Source organism: Diabrotica undecimpunctata, chromosome 3 (genome assembly GCF_040954645.1).
Source record: "Diabrotica undecimpunctata isolate CICGRU chromosome 3, icDiaUnde3, whole genome shotgun sequence".
Lineage (NCBI taxonomy): Eukaryota > Metazoa > Arthropoda > Insecta > Coleoptera > Chrysomelidae > Diabrotica > Diabrotica undecimpunctata.
Window position 1 is genome coordinate 30,698,696 of NC_092805.1, and position 16,113 is coordinate 30,714,808.

Consider the following 16,113-nt stretch of genomic DNA (forward strand, 5'->3'; position numbering starts at 1 on the left):
TCCTCTTCTCTGTTATCCTCCTTCCTTTCTTGCATTTTGCTTTGACTCCTTGTGGTCGACATGTTGTTTCTTTTCGTTACTGTTTTTGTCCCCGCCAAATGTGAAATTTTACAACACTCTATATGTTTCAGAACACGACAATATTTCTCCCCAAATGTATTAAATTTTCACGACAAATATCAAATATGCAATCAGTAAAATTCAAATAATTCAAAATAAATATCAAATGTACGATTGGTAAAGAAAATAAAATCAAATAATTCAATAGCAGTAAATATCCACTAACTACGATCAATCAATAAATCAAATTTATATTCCCTGGAAAAATTGTCAAAATACTTTCAAATTCAAATTCCCTCAATGTTATATGTTTCTATCTCTGGATCACCTGTACTTATTCCAGATCTCTTTCCCTTCCTTCAAATGTAAAGCTGCGATATTTTCAAGCCCCACGTTTTGGAAGCCAGTTATTGCGATATTTAAAGTCTTGGTGCGCCAAGCAATAATTAGCTAATTAATTTTTTTTTTGATTAATTAAAATTATTTAAATGATATTATTATGACTCTATCACAATTTTTAATTCTTTTATCTCAGGGTTAAATTCGTGCTTCAATATCTATGCTATTACATGTGAAAGGTAAGGTCCAGAGAATACCGGAATAATAAAAAACACATATGATCTAACACTATATATTGAAATAAAAATAATGAAATAATTCACACTCAAAAGTTTTCAATAAACAAATCTCATATAAGGATTCTCAAAATTTTGTTCTCCGTACGTGAACAATCAAAATTTATGGTACAAACAATATTAATTGAAAACTCAAAATCCCAAACTATTCTAACACTCCTAATCAAAATATTTATATCCTTTCTAAATTACGTGTAAAAAATTTGTGTTATCAATAAAAGAAAAAAAACTGCAGAAAACAAAAATATCTCTCTCTGATGATGAGTGGTCCAAATCCTTGTTCCTTGTAGACTGTATTATCTCCTCTCAACCGCTCCCTATGTAATCAGCAATCTTACAACAGATTGTTACAAGTATATCGTCCTTAATGATCTCCTTCAAAAGCAACAATCATTCAAATTATGATAGCCTTTCTCCTCTCGATAAACTGAATCTCTCGTTGGCCCGAGTGAAAAATGACTCTTGGAATATCTTCTCTTTACGATAAACTGAATCTCTCGTTGGCCTGAACAGTGACTCTTGGAATATAAGTAGGAAAATATGACTTACAATATTTTGCTGCTTCAGCTTCTGTCAGATACACTAACTCCACAAAAACTCACTAACATTCAACACTACTGCTTGCTACTTCTTTGGAACCACCAGAGAACAATCACTGTTCCTCTTACAGACTTGGAAAATCAACTGACTATCTTTTCTCTCTCCTCAATCTCGCTAAACTTTTTCCTACATACTTATCCCACCTTTTTCAATCTCCGCCAATCACAACTCGTCACAATTCCCCCATTTTTTCATTTCGATAACAAACAAATTTTTACCTATACTTATAAATTTCCTAAAACTTATTTACAAATAATATTTTTCTATAATTCTTAAAAACTAACAAAAACCTCTATCTAAAATCTCTTCTATTTGTCCCTAATCACTGCATTAATGTATTTTGGAAAACCCCGTTCAATTGTCTTTTTGTTTTCACTTAAAATTATGCGGGTCACTCAAGTATAACAAAGAAATAATTTATGCAAAGCTTATACTATGTTTAGTACAGGAAATCCAAGGATTTAATAACTTTCCTTCTCCGAAATGTTTGTTGGATATTATCCTACTTATCTGAATTATTTTAATGTTTTTGAACTTTGAAATATTTTTAAACAAACCAATATTTTTCTTGATTTTACATATCATAACAATATATATATAGAAAGTATAATTACAGTAGTGGGGCTACGGTATACGAGGACCAAAAAGCCACGACAAAATGAAATATCCCCACTACTTGGCCAAACGAAAACAATGTATTAGTAAATATATAATCTAAGTCCATGGGAGAAGCGAAATCTCAACACTAAGGTTAGTTACTAAAGTTAAATCCTAGATAGGTAAGTTAGGGAATATAAGTACTAAAAAAACCGTGACGGTTATACAAAAGAAACTACCTTACCTAACAAATATACGACTAATATGTGTCGAAGCAGCTAAACACCAGATCTATGTGTAAGTGTTATGCTTACACATAGATGCTGGGAGATATCTAAAGTGATCAAGTGATGAGTATGGCCAACAGACTCGGAAAGATATATATATAATTTTAAAAACCCTGATACATAAATTTCTTCCCTTCCCTTTTAAAAACCGCTATAAAAAATCATGAACCCTTCCCTAACAATGAATCTAATTTAATTAATTAATAACCATTTACCTAACTTCTTATAGATGATACAAAAACTGTAATAAGTACTAACCTTGGTATATGCATATACAAAGTTGTAAGTTACAAGAAAAAACCTTAACCCTATGAAACTTGATGTTAATGTCTGTCACAACACTACAGCTGTCCTGGTTAAGTCCCCTTAAGACTCTGACGGTCCTTGGGGCTCCGAAAAAGCGAATGAAGGAGAACGCTGTGGTTCTGGAGACAATCGGTTCCTGGTTACCAATGGGTTGAAGTAGGTGTTTGCTTAAACTAACCCTAATATGAATCGTTATCCTAATCGGGGGTGAAATCTGGGTTTTAAATAATCATTTCGGCAGATTTGGAAGCCGGGTTTTAAATAATCATTTCGGCAGATTTGGAAGCCGGGTTTTTCAATCAAGATTCTTCATCATATTATGTTGTTCCAATTTCTCCCTTGATGTTCGGGGAAAATATTAAATCCAATCCCAGATTTTCTACCCGATTTTAAGACAAAAAATGCCGGTTAAGGCTTGGAGAAATACACCTCGCTGTGTGAGTTGTTGGCCAAAACTGACTTTAGACGAGCGCCTCTTGACCAGTTTCGTTATTACACTTGCGCATCGTATCGTCTATTGCCCATAAACGGGATTCTGAGGGGTTTTAGGATTTTAGTAATTCATTATATTAATTAATTATATGTTAGCAGTTGTGACTGCTACAGTATCATTAAAAACCTACCAACATTGTAGTATTTTTCCACATCCTGTAGAAGATTTTAATTCGCGTTTTGCAGATAACTTTCTAAAGAGAAACACTTAAAATCTTCGAACGAGATGGCGTAATCTAAATGTTTATTTGCACAGTCTAAATTACATCGAATAACAGCAATCCCGTTATTCTTTTTAAATTGTTTTCTATGTAAAAAGTATCTTTTTAACACTTAGAATTGCTTCCCACAAGCAATCAATACCATGCAATCCAATAGTTTATTTACATTGGCAGATAACTCTTCCAGCTGCTTCTAAAAAGTGGGTTCTATGTAACCGAAAGAAGGTCGAAGGTTAAGAGCTTGAATTATCGCAGTGTGCCAATTGTTCGACGGTGGACAAAAGTCAGGAATTCATGTATACGAAATACATTCTAAAACTATAAACAACCTCTTCTGTGACAGTTCTCAACAACTGTTTTTCACTGAAATTAATTAATAATGGATTAATATAGAAGGAAATCAGTAAGCACATTTGAAAATAATTGTATCTTTGGTTATTGCGATAATATTGTTACGATAAATTCTGACCCAAAACCGTAAATATATTTATTACTAATATTTTCATTCATTCACGTATTTTTTAGGTAATGCCTACCTGACACACGATGGGTCCCCCTTTGTAATAAAAATTCGAACCTTCTGGAGACAAGCCGATTTAACCATACCGGTTCTGAGAACAATTCGCCGCTCTGTCTAGAAGGCCTTTCAGCAAAACAGCGGTCTATGTTCGATGTGTTTCGAGAAACAACTGTTTTCATTCTCGAATAACAGGACTTTATATTTATAGAGGAATTTTGGTTATGGAGGGACAGTTAATAAAGAAGATTCGCGCTCGCGATATTGTTGTTACGCTCGCCTACTAATAAATTATTGTATATGTAGTGATAAATAAATAAATATCAGTTATTGTGCTTTTTAATGAATTAAGATAAGAACAAGACATTATAAATTAAATAAACAATTAATAAATTCACAACAAATGGTGGCAGAAGTGAGATCGAACATAAATTAGACTTATAATAATAATACAAGTGAATATTTGTAAATTGTGAAAATGACGACGATTTATGAGCTGACAGTGACTAATTTAAGAAGACATCTTGAAGACAGCGAATTAGCTTCTACCGGAAAAAAGGCTGAGTTAGTCCAACGACTAAAGAACGCTTTGCTAGAAGAAGGACTAGATCCAGAGACTTATATATTTGAAGATGCTGTCCTCTCGTCGATTTCGAAAGTTTCTGGTGATGTAGCCAAAGTTTCTGGTGATATCGCATCATTAGAGAACAAAGTTTCCGGCGACATCGCTTCTTTGGAAGACAAAGTTTCTAACGAGATTTCTTCGCTGGAAAGCAAAGTCTCTGCTAATATCTCTTTGGAAATCTCTAAAGTAACTTCTGAGATGTCTGCCCTCGACGATAGAATGTCTTCGTTAAAAAACCAAGTTGCTGCCGATATGTCGGCCTTCGAAGAAAAGATTAAAGAGATGGAAAGGAAGATGGAGGAAACAGGGACAGCAGAGAGAGGAAACAATCCAATTACAGTGGAGATAAAAGAAGACGAGACGAAATGTAAGTTGGAGACACGGCCGAAATTTGAAGGAAGTGGAGGTTCTATTCATGTTAAAGTCCCAACTTTCGACGGAAAATCATCATGGAACAACTACATGAAACAGTTCGAATCAGCCGCAAGAGCGAATGGATGGTCTGAAAAAGAAAAGGCTGTAAACCTGACTATCGCTCTTCGAGGAGATGCCTTAGATGTGCTTCAGACCATAGCCGTAGAGGAGACCGATGATTTCGAACAACTGAAGAAGAGGTTAAATATGCGATATGGCCACGAACATTTGGAGCATGTATATCAGTCGCAGCTTAAAAATCGTAGACAGAAGAAAGATGAGGCTCTTCAAGAATATGAAGTAGATATTGCCAGATTAGTACGATATGCTTATCCAACAGCTCCCGAAGACATGATGGAAAAGTTGGCCGTTCAAACGTTTATTGATGGTCTTCGTGATCATGAAATGCAGAGAACACTACGATTAGCTCGTCACAAGACGCTGGTTGATGTCTTATCCGCCGCCCTCGAATATGAGTCAGCTACGCAGGCCTCTGGCGGTTACAGTAAAGTTAGGACTGTAAAAGAGGAAGAAGATGAAGATAAACTTGACCAGCTCGTTAATATGATAAAAAGCATGACATACAAGAAAACGAAGACCATCAGATGCTGGAATTGTGGCGAAATAGGACACGTACGAAGCTCCTGTAAGCACCCTAGGTACGACGCAAATCAAGAAACTCACCATCAGGAAAACTAGAACTGGTCAGCCTTAGGGTGGCAGCTTCGACCCAGAACTTTTCCAAAGACCCTCTCATACTAATAGCTTCTTTGAAATGTCGTGAAGATAGTGTATATGTAGATGGAGACATAAATGGTAAAAAGCATACGTTGTTGGTGGATACCGGAGCGACCAGAACCATTATACGCCCGACAGTTATAAACAGCCGAAAGAAACTGTTAACAACGAGGTTACGACTTCGGACCGCTACAGATGAAAATGCCAACATTCATGGAGAAATCCAGGTACAATTGGGAATTGGGGCAGAAAAGTTTGTCCATACTGTTATAGTTGCTGACATCGAAGAGGATGTTATATTAGGAATGGACGTAATGAATATGCATGGATTCCAATTGGATTTTAAGAATAAGGTAATCAAAGTTGGCAACGAGGAGGTATTTCTCCATCCACATAATGACAACACTGTGCAAGCAGCCATTACAGAAGATACAGTCGTGCCTGCGAGAAGCGAAACGATCATAGTAGCGCGACTACAGGGAATTGTAGACGAAGGGAGACCTGTTATGATGGAGCCTTGGAACCACGACGATGAGGTTGGCCGTGGAATCATAATTGGAAAGGAATTGGTGACTTCGGCTAAAGAAATTCCTGTGAGACTTATCAATGTCAACGACTACCCAGTGACCATAAAGAAAGAGACAAAAGTAGGAACTTGTGTACCTGTGACATCCATAATTCGTCAGGCGACAACATCTGATAATTCCAACGACAAATTCGACCAAATGGTTGCAGTTGCAGGACAGTCTCTAAATCAGATGGAGAAAAGGAAATTAAGGGAATTTCTTCGGCAGTATCGTGATATTTTCGTACCGAAAGGAGGAAAGACGGGAAGAACTACCGTTGTTAAGCATAAAATTGATACTGGTAATGCTAAGCCAATTCGTCAAACAGCTCGACGATTACCACAGGCGAAGAGAGAGGAAGCTGAAACGATTGTTCAGGAAATGAAGAAAGACGGGGTGATAGAACCTTCTACGAGTCCATGGGTCTCTCCGGTGGTCCTGGTTAAGAAGAAAGACGGAACGACGAGGTTCTGTGTGGATTACCGTTTGCTGAACAACGTTACCAAGAAAGATAGTTATCCTCTGCCTCGGATCGATGACACATTGGACACATTGGCTGGAAGTAAATTGTTTTCTACTTTAGATTTGAAGTCTGGATACTGGCAGGTAGAAATGGACCCAGTCGATAAAGAAAAGACAGCCTTCACCACAGGATCTGGATTGTGGCAATTCAACGTTATGCCATTTGGACTTTGTAATGCTCCTGCGACATTTGAGAGGCTTATGGAAAATGTGTTGAGAGGGTTATCTTGGAAAACATGCCTGGTTTATTTAGATGACATAATCGTCTTGGGGGAGACATTCGAAGATCATTTGAGGAATTTAGAAAACGTTTTTAATCGACTTAAAGCTGCCCAATTGATGCTAAACCCCAAGAAGTGCCAGCTATTTCAAGGTAAAGTCAATTATCTGGGTCATATAGTCAGTAAAGGAGTGGCCGTGGATAAGGGAAAAATAGATTCCATTAAGGAATGGCCAAAACCAACTGACAAACATCAAGTGAGAAGTTTTCTTGGACTATGTACTTACTACCGGAGGTTTATTAAGAAGTTTGCAGATATCGCTAAGCCATTAACGCGACTTACAGAGGAAGCAAGAGAATACCGCTGGGATATAGACTGCCAAAATGCCTTTGAAACGTTGAAAAAGCATTTAATAACAGCACCAATTTTGGGGAATCCACTGCCAGAAGGAGAGTTCATCTTAGATACGGATGCAAGTAACGTGGGAATTGGAGGAGTGCTGTCTCAGATTCAAGGAGGACAGGAACGAGTCCTCGGATATTTTAGTAAAGTCCTTTCAAAACCTGAGCGGAATTATTGCGTCACGAGAAGAGAACTTCTAGCAGTAGTTAAATCAGTAGAGCACTTCTACCAATACCTCTATGGCAGAAAGTTTCTAATCCGAACCGACCATGCCGCCCTTAAGTGGTTGATGCAGTTTAAGAATCCAGAGGGTCAGATAGCCAGGTGGATCGAACGACTCCAAGAATACGATTTTAAGATTGAGCACCGGGCCGGAGTTAGCCACAGAAACGCTGATTCTCTTTCCAGAAGGCCATGCCCAGCAGAGTGTTCCCACTGCAACAAAACGGAATCCAAGGAAGCAGCAGTGCTAAGAACGACGATTGTCAACGACGACTGGACGCCTACTAAGATAAGGGAAGAACAAGAGAGAGATCCAGTTATACAGAAAATCCGAAAATGGAAAGAGGAAAACCGTCGACCACCTTGGCAGGAAATATCAAAACTATGCTCAGTAGTTAAGACGTATTGGGCCCAGTGGGACTCATTTATCATCGAAGATGGCTTGCTCAAACGAGTCCTGGAAAATGATGACGGTTCAGAGAAGAGAAGACAGTTGGTGATCCCAAAGAGCAGAATAGCCGAAGTACTTCGTCAGTTACACGACAGTCCATCGGGAGGGCATTTTGGTGTAAGGAAAACCCTTCAGCGAATTCGGGAACGGTTTTATTGGATGAACAGTTCCGACGATGTAAAAGACTGGTGTAAGAAATGTACTATTTGTGCCACGAGTAACGGGCCTTACCGAAAAAGGAGAGCTCCTATGAGACAATATAATGTTGGAAGCCCGTTTGAAAGAATAGCTTTGGACATCGCTGGGCCATTTCCAGAAAGTGAAAAGGGAGGCAAGTACATGCTGGTAGTAATGGATTACTTCACTAAGTGGGTCGAGATTTACGCACTTCCAGACCAGAAGGCCGCCACCGTTGCAGATAAGTTGATCCAAGAATATATCAGCCGATTTGGAGTGCCTTTGGAGATCCATAGTGACCAAGGCAGGAACTTCGAAAGCGATCTATTCCAAGGAATATGTGATAGACTAGGCATGAAGAAAACAAGAACTACCGCGTATCATCCGCAATCGGATGGTATGGTAGAACGAATGAATAGGACAGTTGGCAAGTATTTGACAAAGATGGTGTCCGATCATCAGCGAGACTGGGACCAATACCTTCCGTTCTTCACAATGGCCTACAGATCTGCTGTTAACGAATCAACAGGCGAGACACCAGCCAAAGTCCTATTCGGACGCGAAATGCGACTACCTTGTGATCTAGAGTTTGGGTGTCGACCTGGAGAAGATGTAGCAGGTGAAGATTATGTGATCGAATTACGAAGAAGAATGGACGATGTACATGAGTTGGTCCGTTCCCACCTTCAGATCGCTAGCGACCGAATGAAGAAACGGTACGATACACAAGCCGAAAAGGGTTGCTTTAAGAAGAACGACAAAGTCTGGCTGTATAATCCCAAGAAGCGGAAAGGTTGTTCTCCCAAATTGCAGCAGTTTTGGGAAGGTCCATACCTCATCATGGAGAAGATCAACGATGTCATCTACCGAATAAACAAGATTCCGAGGGGAAAGCCGATGATAGTACACCATAACCGGCTGGCGTCTTTCGAAGGTGACCACGAAGTAGATGAAGAAGTGGAAGTAAACCAAGTCCAAGACGTGTCTGACCTCACGTTTGAGGAATTCATGGGTGCCTATGGAGGTACCGGTAAAGCAAGACATGGTGTTACCACTGAAGAAAAGCAAGATCTACTCGCGCTCCCCGATGACTACTCGCTGGCCCTTACCATCCCGGCCAGTATCAAAGACGCACCAGGGTTGGCATCCGTCTTTCGAAGGAAGTTTGGTCGAGTTGCAGAACTGCAATGCCAGGTGCCAGCTCCCGGTAAAACCTTGAAACTCCAAGATGCATCACGTTACCTTTTCTACCTGGTAACAAAAGACACTGCCCGTGACTAACCTACCTACCGAGATGTATGGGAAGCCTTACTTCAATTGAGAGAGCACGTACTAGAGTCCGACGTGCAAAAGTTAGCCATGCCAAAGTTGGAGTGCCGCCAATTAGATTGGAGGGTTATCCGAAATATGGTGGAAGAGATCTTTAAAGACACCGAAGTCCAGGTGTTAGTCTGTTGCAATCCGCATAGTTACTGGTGCGGAGAGAAAACCGTCCCTTGTCATTTTTATACAACTGGAAGTTGTAAAAGAGGGTCCAGTTGCCGATACCAGCATACCGTTCCGGTTCCAGTCCTGACAAGGTTCCAGGAGGAACAATCTTTTAAGAGGGGGGCAATGTTACGATAAATTCTGACCCAAAACCGTAAATATATTTATTACTAATATTTTCATTCATTCACGTATTTTTTAGGTAATGCCTACCTGACACACGATGGGTCCCCCTTTGTAATAAAAATTCGAACCTTCTGGAGACAAGCCGATTTAACCATACCGGTTCTGAGAACAATTCGCCGCTCTGTCTAGAAGGCCTTTCAGCAAAACAGCGGTCTATGTTCGATGTGTTTCGAGAAACAACTGTTTTCATTCTCGAATAACAGGACTTTATATTTATAGAGGAATTTTGGTTATGGAGGGACAGTTAATAAAGAAGATTCGCGCTCGCGATATTGTTGTTACGCTCGCCTACTAATAAATTATTGTATATGTAGTGATAAATAAATAAATATCAGTTATTGTGCTTTTTAATGAATTAAGATAAGAACAAGACATTATAAATTAAATAAACAATTAATAAATTCACAACAATATATATCAGTGGTTTTATTACGATGCATAATATGCTTTGTGATGAATTTTGAACTAAAAAGTTGGTACTTTTTATTTCGCTAATAACATAAATAAAGCACTAGTCAATTATTTAGAAAAATACCATAATGTCAATATTAAGTGATTTTTTTCTTGATTTTTACTGTTTATTAGTCCAGAATCTAAACCCGGGGGCCGCTATGTGCCCCCGGACTACAATTTATTCATGTGTTGAGCTCTTTGAGGAACGGTAGCTGCAAGTGTCAATCGAAGCATGATTTCTCGGGTATTACGGAGACATTACAAGAGAAACAAAGAAATCTATCTGTAGATTTTCATTAAAATTGTCCAATAAATGGGAGAATTCAGGGAAAAGCCGAGAACGCTTCCTGTCAAATAATTCAGATTGAATGGCAGACGATTTACACTTTAGCATATCCCTTTACCGGTCTGAGTAAACTACCTCTACCCGCTACTGCGTCCATCTTAATGCTATAAAAAGAATAAACATCAATCATATTATTCTGCTATTTTCCTGTTGTTTACTTACCTAAAAAATTATTTTATAGTTAATAAACATAATAAAATCTATTTAATAAATATAAAACAGTCACATTCACCAAAAAACAGAACACACCACGCCTATGCAGATATTGACGCTTGATGATGAAGAAACCGAATGAATAAACTATTTCTCCCATTCCCACTCTTTCCAAGGACGTAAATGTATAGACCATCGAAGTGTTTGCCGATGTTCCCTTTCATTTTTAGGACCAGCCCGCTGTCCAAGGCCAAGAAAATTCAGTTGTACCAGGCCATGTGAGATCGGTGATACTGTACGCAGTCCCAGTGTGAAGTTCCATAGCAGAATCACACTGGAGAAGATTAGAAGCCACCGAAACATCATGTTACCGGATCATCGACGGAACATCATGGGAAAACAGAGTTACGAATGCAACCATCAGAGAAAGGCTCCAGTATACACCACTGAGGGAGGTGGCCGAGAAAAGGACCAGGTATTTCTTCCACCAGGCTACAAGAAGACTCCGAAAGACCAGGGGCATCCTCGATAATAACACGGATCCAAAGGATGCATAGATCTACCCATAAACTGATCGACCACCTGATCAGGGTCTAGCCGGATGGTTGCCGGAAAACAGCCAAGCAGGGAAGTAGGTACGGTGCCTTAAAATAGTACCTACAGACGAAGACGAGGATAAAACCACACAAAGAGGTCCAGGATGCCGAGAGGACAAATAACCAAGAAGCTGGCGGTGCAAGTGCGGGACGCTGAAAAAAGAAGGCTGATATGAATGAAATACTCAATGAAATGTTACTTTTTATTAGGCAATAAATGTTTTTATTTTTATTATATTGCCGATGTTTCAAAAGTATTTAAGGAACTTGTTCAACTATTCGCTCGTGAATCGCACCGGTATGCAGAAAGCATATTGTTACAGGGGCAAATTTTATGGAACCATTTTACTTTTCACTTATCCACATTGGCAAAGCATACACAGTATATATAATGACATTCTGACATATAATGACAACTTCTGACATTTAACATCGTTGCCGTTAACTCTCAGTTTACTTTATATATGAGTCACCTTCAGTTGAACATTGTTATAGTATACTGAAAGTGCCGAAATATCTAAGAAGATGAAGCAAAGTGTAAGCTAAGGATGAGTGTTACTCTCTTGAGCTCTTATCTTCTGGTTATGATATTAATATAGAAAAATTTGTAAATGTAGCACAGGACACTAGAAAGCTGTATTTGAGTCTCTATTCATGGTATTATATGCCTGTTACTGTGCAGATGTTATTCAATCGGCTCTTCTGCCAATTGGAGAGCTTTCTGAGGCCCAAGAAACTCGCAATAAAGATTGCAGAATATTCTGAAAGCACAATAGTCGAAAGCTTATTCACCTAAGTCACATATTACCAATAGAGATTTACTCTATATATTATTGATCCCATCTGACCCTCTAATCAACAGCCCCAGAGAGGTTCCCAAAAAAAGACAGGTAATCTCCCTTCTGAAGTCTTATATTTAATAATACCACCTTCTGTAAATGCATGTGTAAATGTTACAACTTTTACTGATGATGTTTGCTTACAGGATTATACAGTTGATAATTTTTCCAAGGAAGAATCTAGTGATTAAATGGTAATTATAAATATTAGAACATAAATATTGTGTATACATATCAGTCTTATAAATATAAATTGTATTCTTGCAAATAAAATTTAATTTTGTAAGCATATGATGCAATTTTTATTTCCACTAATACAATATACTTGTAATATCCACTATAAAAATATTTATATTTCATAAAAATTTTAAAAAATGTTCATAACAATATTTAAAACAGTCATTAGAAGCAAAAAAATGCAGTAACTAATTTTGTCCAGCCAGCTTGTTCTGTTCAAAACACTGTGCATCACAACAAAAAAGAGTATATTATTCCCATTTACCCCTCCAGTGAGTCAAAGTCGAATTCTGATTTTTGTGGTCTGCTAGTCAGGTGGTGCCGGCTTGTATAATTCCGGTACAAGCAATGTTTGGGTGTGAATAAACCTTTGGCGAAACAAAGTGCATCTTTAGCAGTTTTTGTGATATAATTTTGGGAAACTGTTATGGTTTATTTGTTGTGTAGCCCCTCGATTTCCATAGGTTCCTATTTTGGTTCAGAACCAGTTATGGGATGCAGTTCACCGTCATTCCTTATTGGAAGAATCCTCATAGATTGTTTTTATCCTCATAGATAGAAGTTTTTGTTATTTTACTTCTGATAAAAAAACTTACAAAATATGCATGAGCTGAAACTTTCTTAGTATTCTTTTTTTTTAAATGTACAGAGGTCAGTGAAGTGTTTTGGTATGTCTAGTAATGTAAAAATAAATGCATATAAATTTTTATAAAGATAATCATGAGTATGACCAAGATAAATTCCGAATTTTTGTTATAATTTAAAAGTAACTTGTATTATTGAGAATTTTTTGTGTAAGCCATTTTTGAGCAGGTCATTGAAATATATATTTAATTGGAAACATACTATATGACTTGTACACACTTCTAAAATATGGGTCAAGCTGGCAACAGGTGTATGTTCTCAAAAAACTTGATAGTGTGTAATTTTTTTTTTTTTTTTATTAAAATCAGCTGAGTACTTTCGGCATGTAAGGTAGCATGACTATAAGATAAAATGAAAAACAAACAATATATTATGTCCCCTTTTTATTCATAACACTAAGAAACCTACTTAATACTATATAAAAATAAATAAAAAAGCAATGAAGAAGGCACCTTGGATTCACAATACATTATATTTCCTAGAAATTGGTTGTATTGTAATTTGAATGATCATTGCTATTAGTTAGAGATTCCCATTCTTGTTCATTGGCATCAAAATCGTATAAATTAACAATACTTTGTTTAAGTTGATTCAACCTTCTCCTCCGTCTGAGCATTATACATACCTTAAAGTAAAAGAGAAATGTTAAATTAACTACCATGTACATATCATGGCTACATTTGAAAAAACACTTTTTATAAAAATTTTAATTTATTAATTTTCTCAAAATTGAATAGACTTAAGAAACTTGGTGTTCTCTCATCTGGCTAGAAAGTAAAATAACCTTCCTTCAAATAATGATGTATGAGAACACAGCAGTGTCATAAATAATACCTACAGTATTTTTTATACAATTTATGAAAAAAAAAACAAATTATTGTAATTGTTAAACTTTTAATAGGTCTCATTAGTATGTTTAAACAATGACAACAATTTAAAAACAGATTTTCACAAGTTATAACTTTTCATTATAAAGTTAATGTTATTAGTATTGTTAGGAAGTGTTTTTAGGTAATATTTTTCTAATTTCCAAGGATGCCCTAATATATAATTTATTAAAGAGTTACAAAACCTTAGACACCATACAGCTTTTCAAAAATCAATATTTTGTTTACACTAATAGTTTACTGTTAAGAGTGTTAAGTGTATCATTTATTTATAAATAAATATACCTTATTCAGCAACTATTAGAACATTATTTTGTAAGAAAAAAACAGATCAGGATCGGTGGCATAAATTTTTGATAACCCTTCATGTTTAGTCATAAAACGCGACTTTTGTTACTCACCAATAATGATAAAATACATACAAAAGTTAGGACAACCAAAGGAACTATAAGATATTCATAGTCATCTTCTACATCATCAATACCTGTTGTAGTTGGAATGATTTCAGTTGTAGAATTTAACAAAGCATACATAATTTAGTTTTTTCATTGTGTCGTACTATCATAATATGACTAAAAGTGTTATACATTAAAATTGCCCCAAAATTTGCTTTAATACCACTACTATTTTTAAAAAATTTTCCATGACAACTATTATTACAAAATTATTTGAAGTTTTAAAAGTGCATTGTTGAACAGCTGAGTTATCAGTTCCGCCAACAATGTAAAATTAGTCACATTTTATTCAATATTTTAACTTACATTAAAATTAAATGATGTTGTGCATTTATATAAGGTTATCTGAATATTTATAAGAGAGCAATTTACTCAGACACAGCAGATTTACATTATTTTATTCAATTGAATTTGTGATTTAATGATAAAATTAAATGTATTGGTCAGAATGATTATAGAATACACGTCACATGTCATCAAGATTTTATTATTGTAATATTCTTGTGTCATTTTTATATTTAATTTTTACTTTTTAGACTAAATTATTTTAAAAATGTCAATAGAAATTTTACAGGCTGACTGTAAACGAGCTGTAAAAGATCTAGTGTCATTAAGCAACGATGAATTAGATTCAATTATAAACAATGACGAGAGAATTCAGGAAATCATTACGCAGCTAGATCAGGTAAGATTGAAGGAGTTTATGTTTTTGTAGTTATTGTATCAAAAATTGATATAAACAACTTGAAATTACTAGGGAGATTAATAATTACATTTTCGAATCAAAGATGTTTTAACAATTTCTAATGTTTCAGTCTTATTTAAAAGAAATTGAAAATGAAAAAGAAAACATATTAGCCAGTAACAATTCAATGGCAGAATTTAATCTCTCCAAGGAACCAGAATTAGTTGAAGGCAGGGAAAAAATAGAGGAAATGTCACAAAAGGGAGAGGAATTGACAAAATCAGTGGAAGATAAACTTAAAGAACTGAGTTAGTATATTTATACTCTTATTAAACCATCTTTCTAGTTATATTACTTTTGTCATAATATCATGCTTCATATTTTTATAGATTCTTTACACAGTAGTAATTATTTCCTTCACAATATATAATTTATCTTTTAGGGGATAAAGGTGGTGATATGTCCTTAGAAACTGCTTTAGCCCTGCTACAGACAGCAGCAAGTGAAATGGAAGAAGAATCTGATAAATCATCAAAAAAGTTTCTAGATGGTGAACTTGAATTGGATGATTTTCTTGATGACTTCTTAGAAAAAAGAAAAATAATGCACTTACGTCTGGTAAAAGCAGAGAAATTATCTAAAATCCTACAAAGAGACCCATCTTTGAATAACATCCCTAATTACATTAACGCACCCCCTGTTAGCATAAATTCTAATTATTTTCCTGGTGTTAACATACCTGGAAATAATCCATCTGGACCTATGCCACCTTATCCCATTGGTCAGCCAGCGGTTCCTTACCCCACTGGGCCACTCAACATGCCAATGCCACCTCCTATTAGGAACAATTATTTTCAGAATTATTAGTGCCACATGTTATATATAAATGAAAGATCTATATTTACAATTTGATTTTTTAGTACTGCAGAGTACAAAATGCAAGAATAGTTTTTTTTTATTTTGTAAAGTATATTTTGTATTCTTTTTGTTTTTATAGTTACTTCTCACAATAATAATGTTTAAGAAATGTAAATTTTAAGATATGTTAAGATTATTCATATTGTAAATTAAAAATTAACCCATTTGACAA

The 16,113-nt window shown here is 36.1% G+C and overlaps 1 protein-coding gene across 1 annotated transcript; it reads left to right on the plus strand.

Moving 5' to 3' along the window:
* The first annotated feature begins 14,787 nt into the window (after positions 1 to 14,787).
* Positions 14,788 to 16,113, plus strand: Vps37B (vacuolar protein sorting 37B). Its single transcript, XM_072525588.1, has 3 exons — positions 14,788 to 15,023; positions 15,154 to 15,331; positions 15,466 to 16,113. Exons 1-3 carry the CDS (start codon positions 14,892 to 14,894, stop codon positions 15,888 to 15,890), a joined length of 735 nt encoding a protein of 244 aa, XP_072381689.1. The 5' UTR covers positions 14,788 to 14,891; the 3' UTR covers positions 15,891 to 16,113.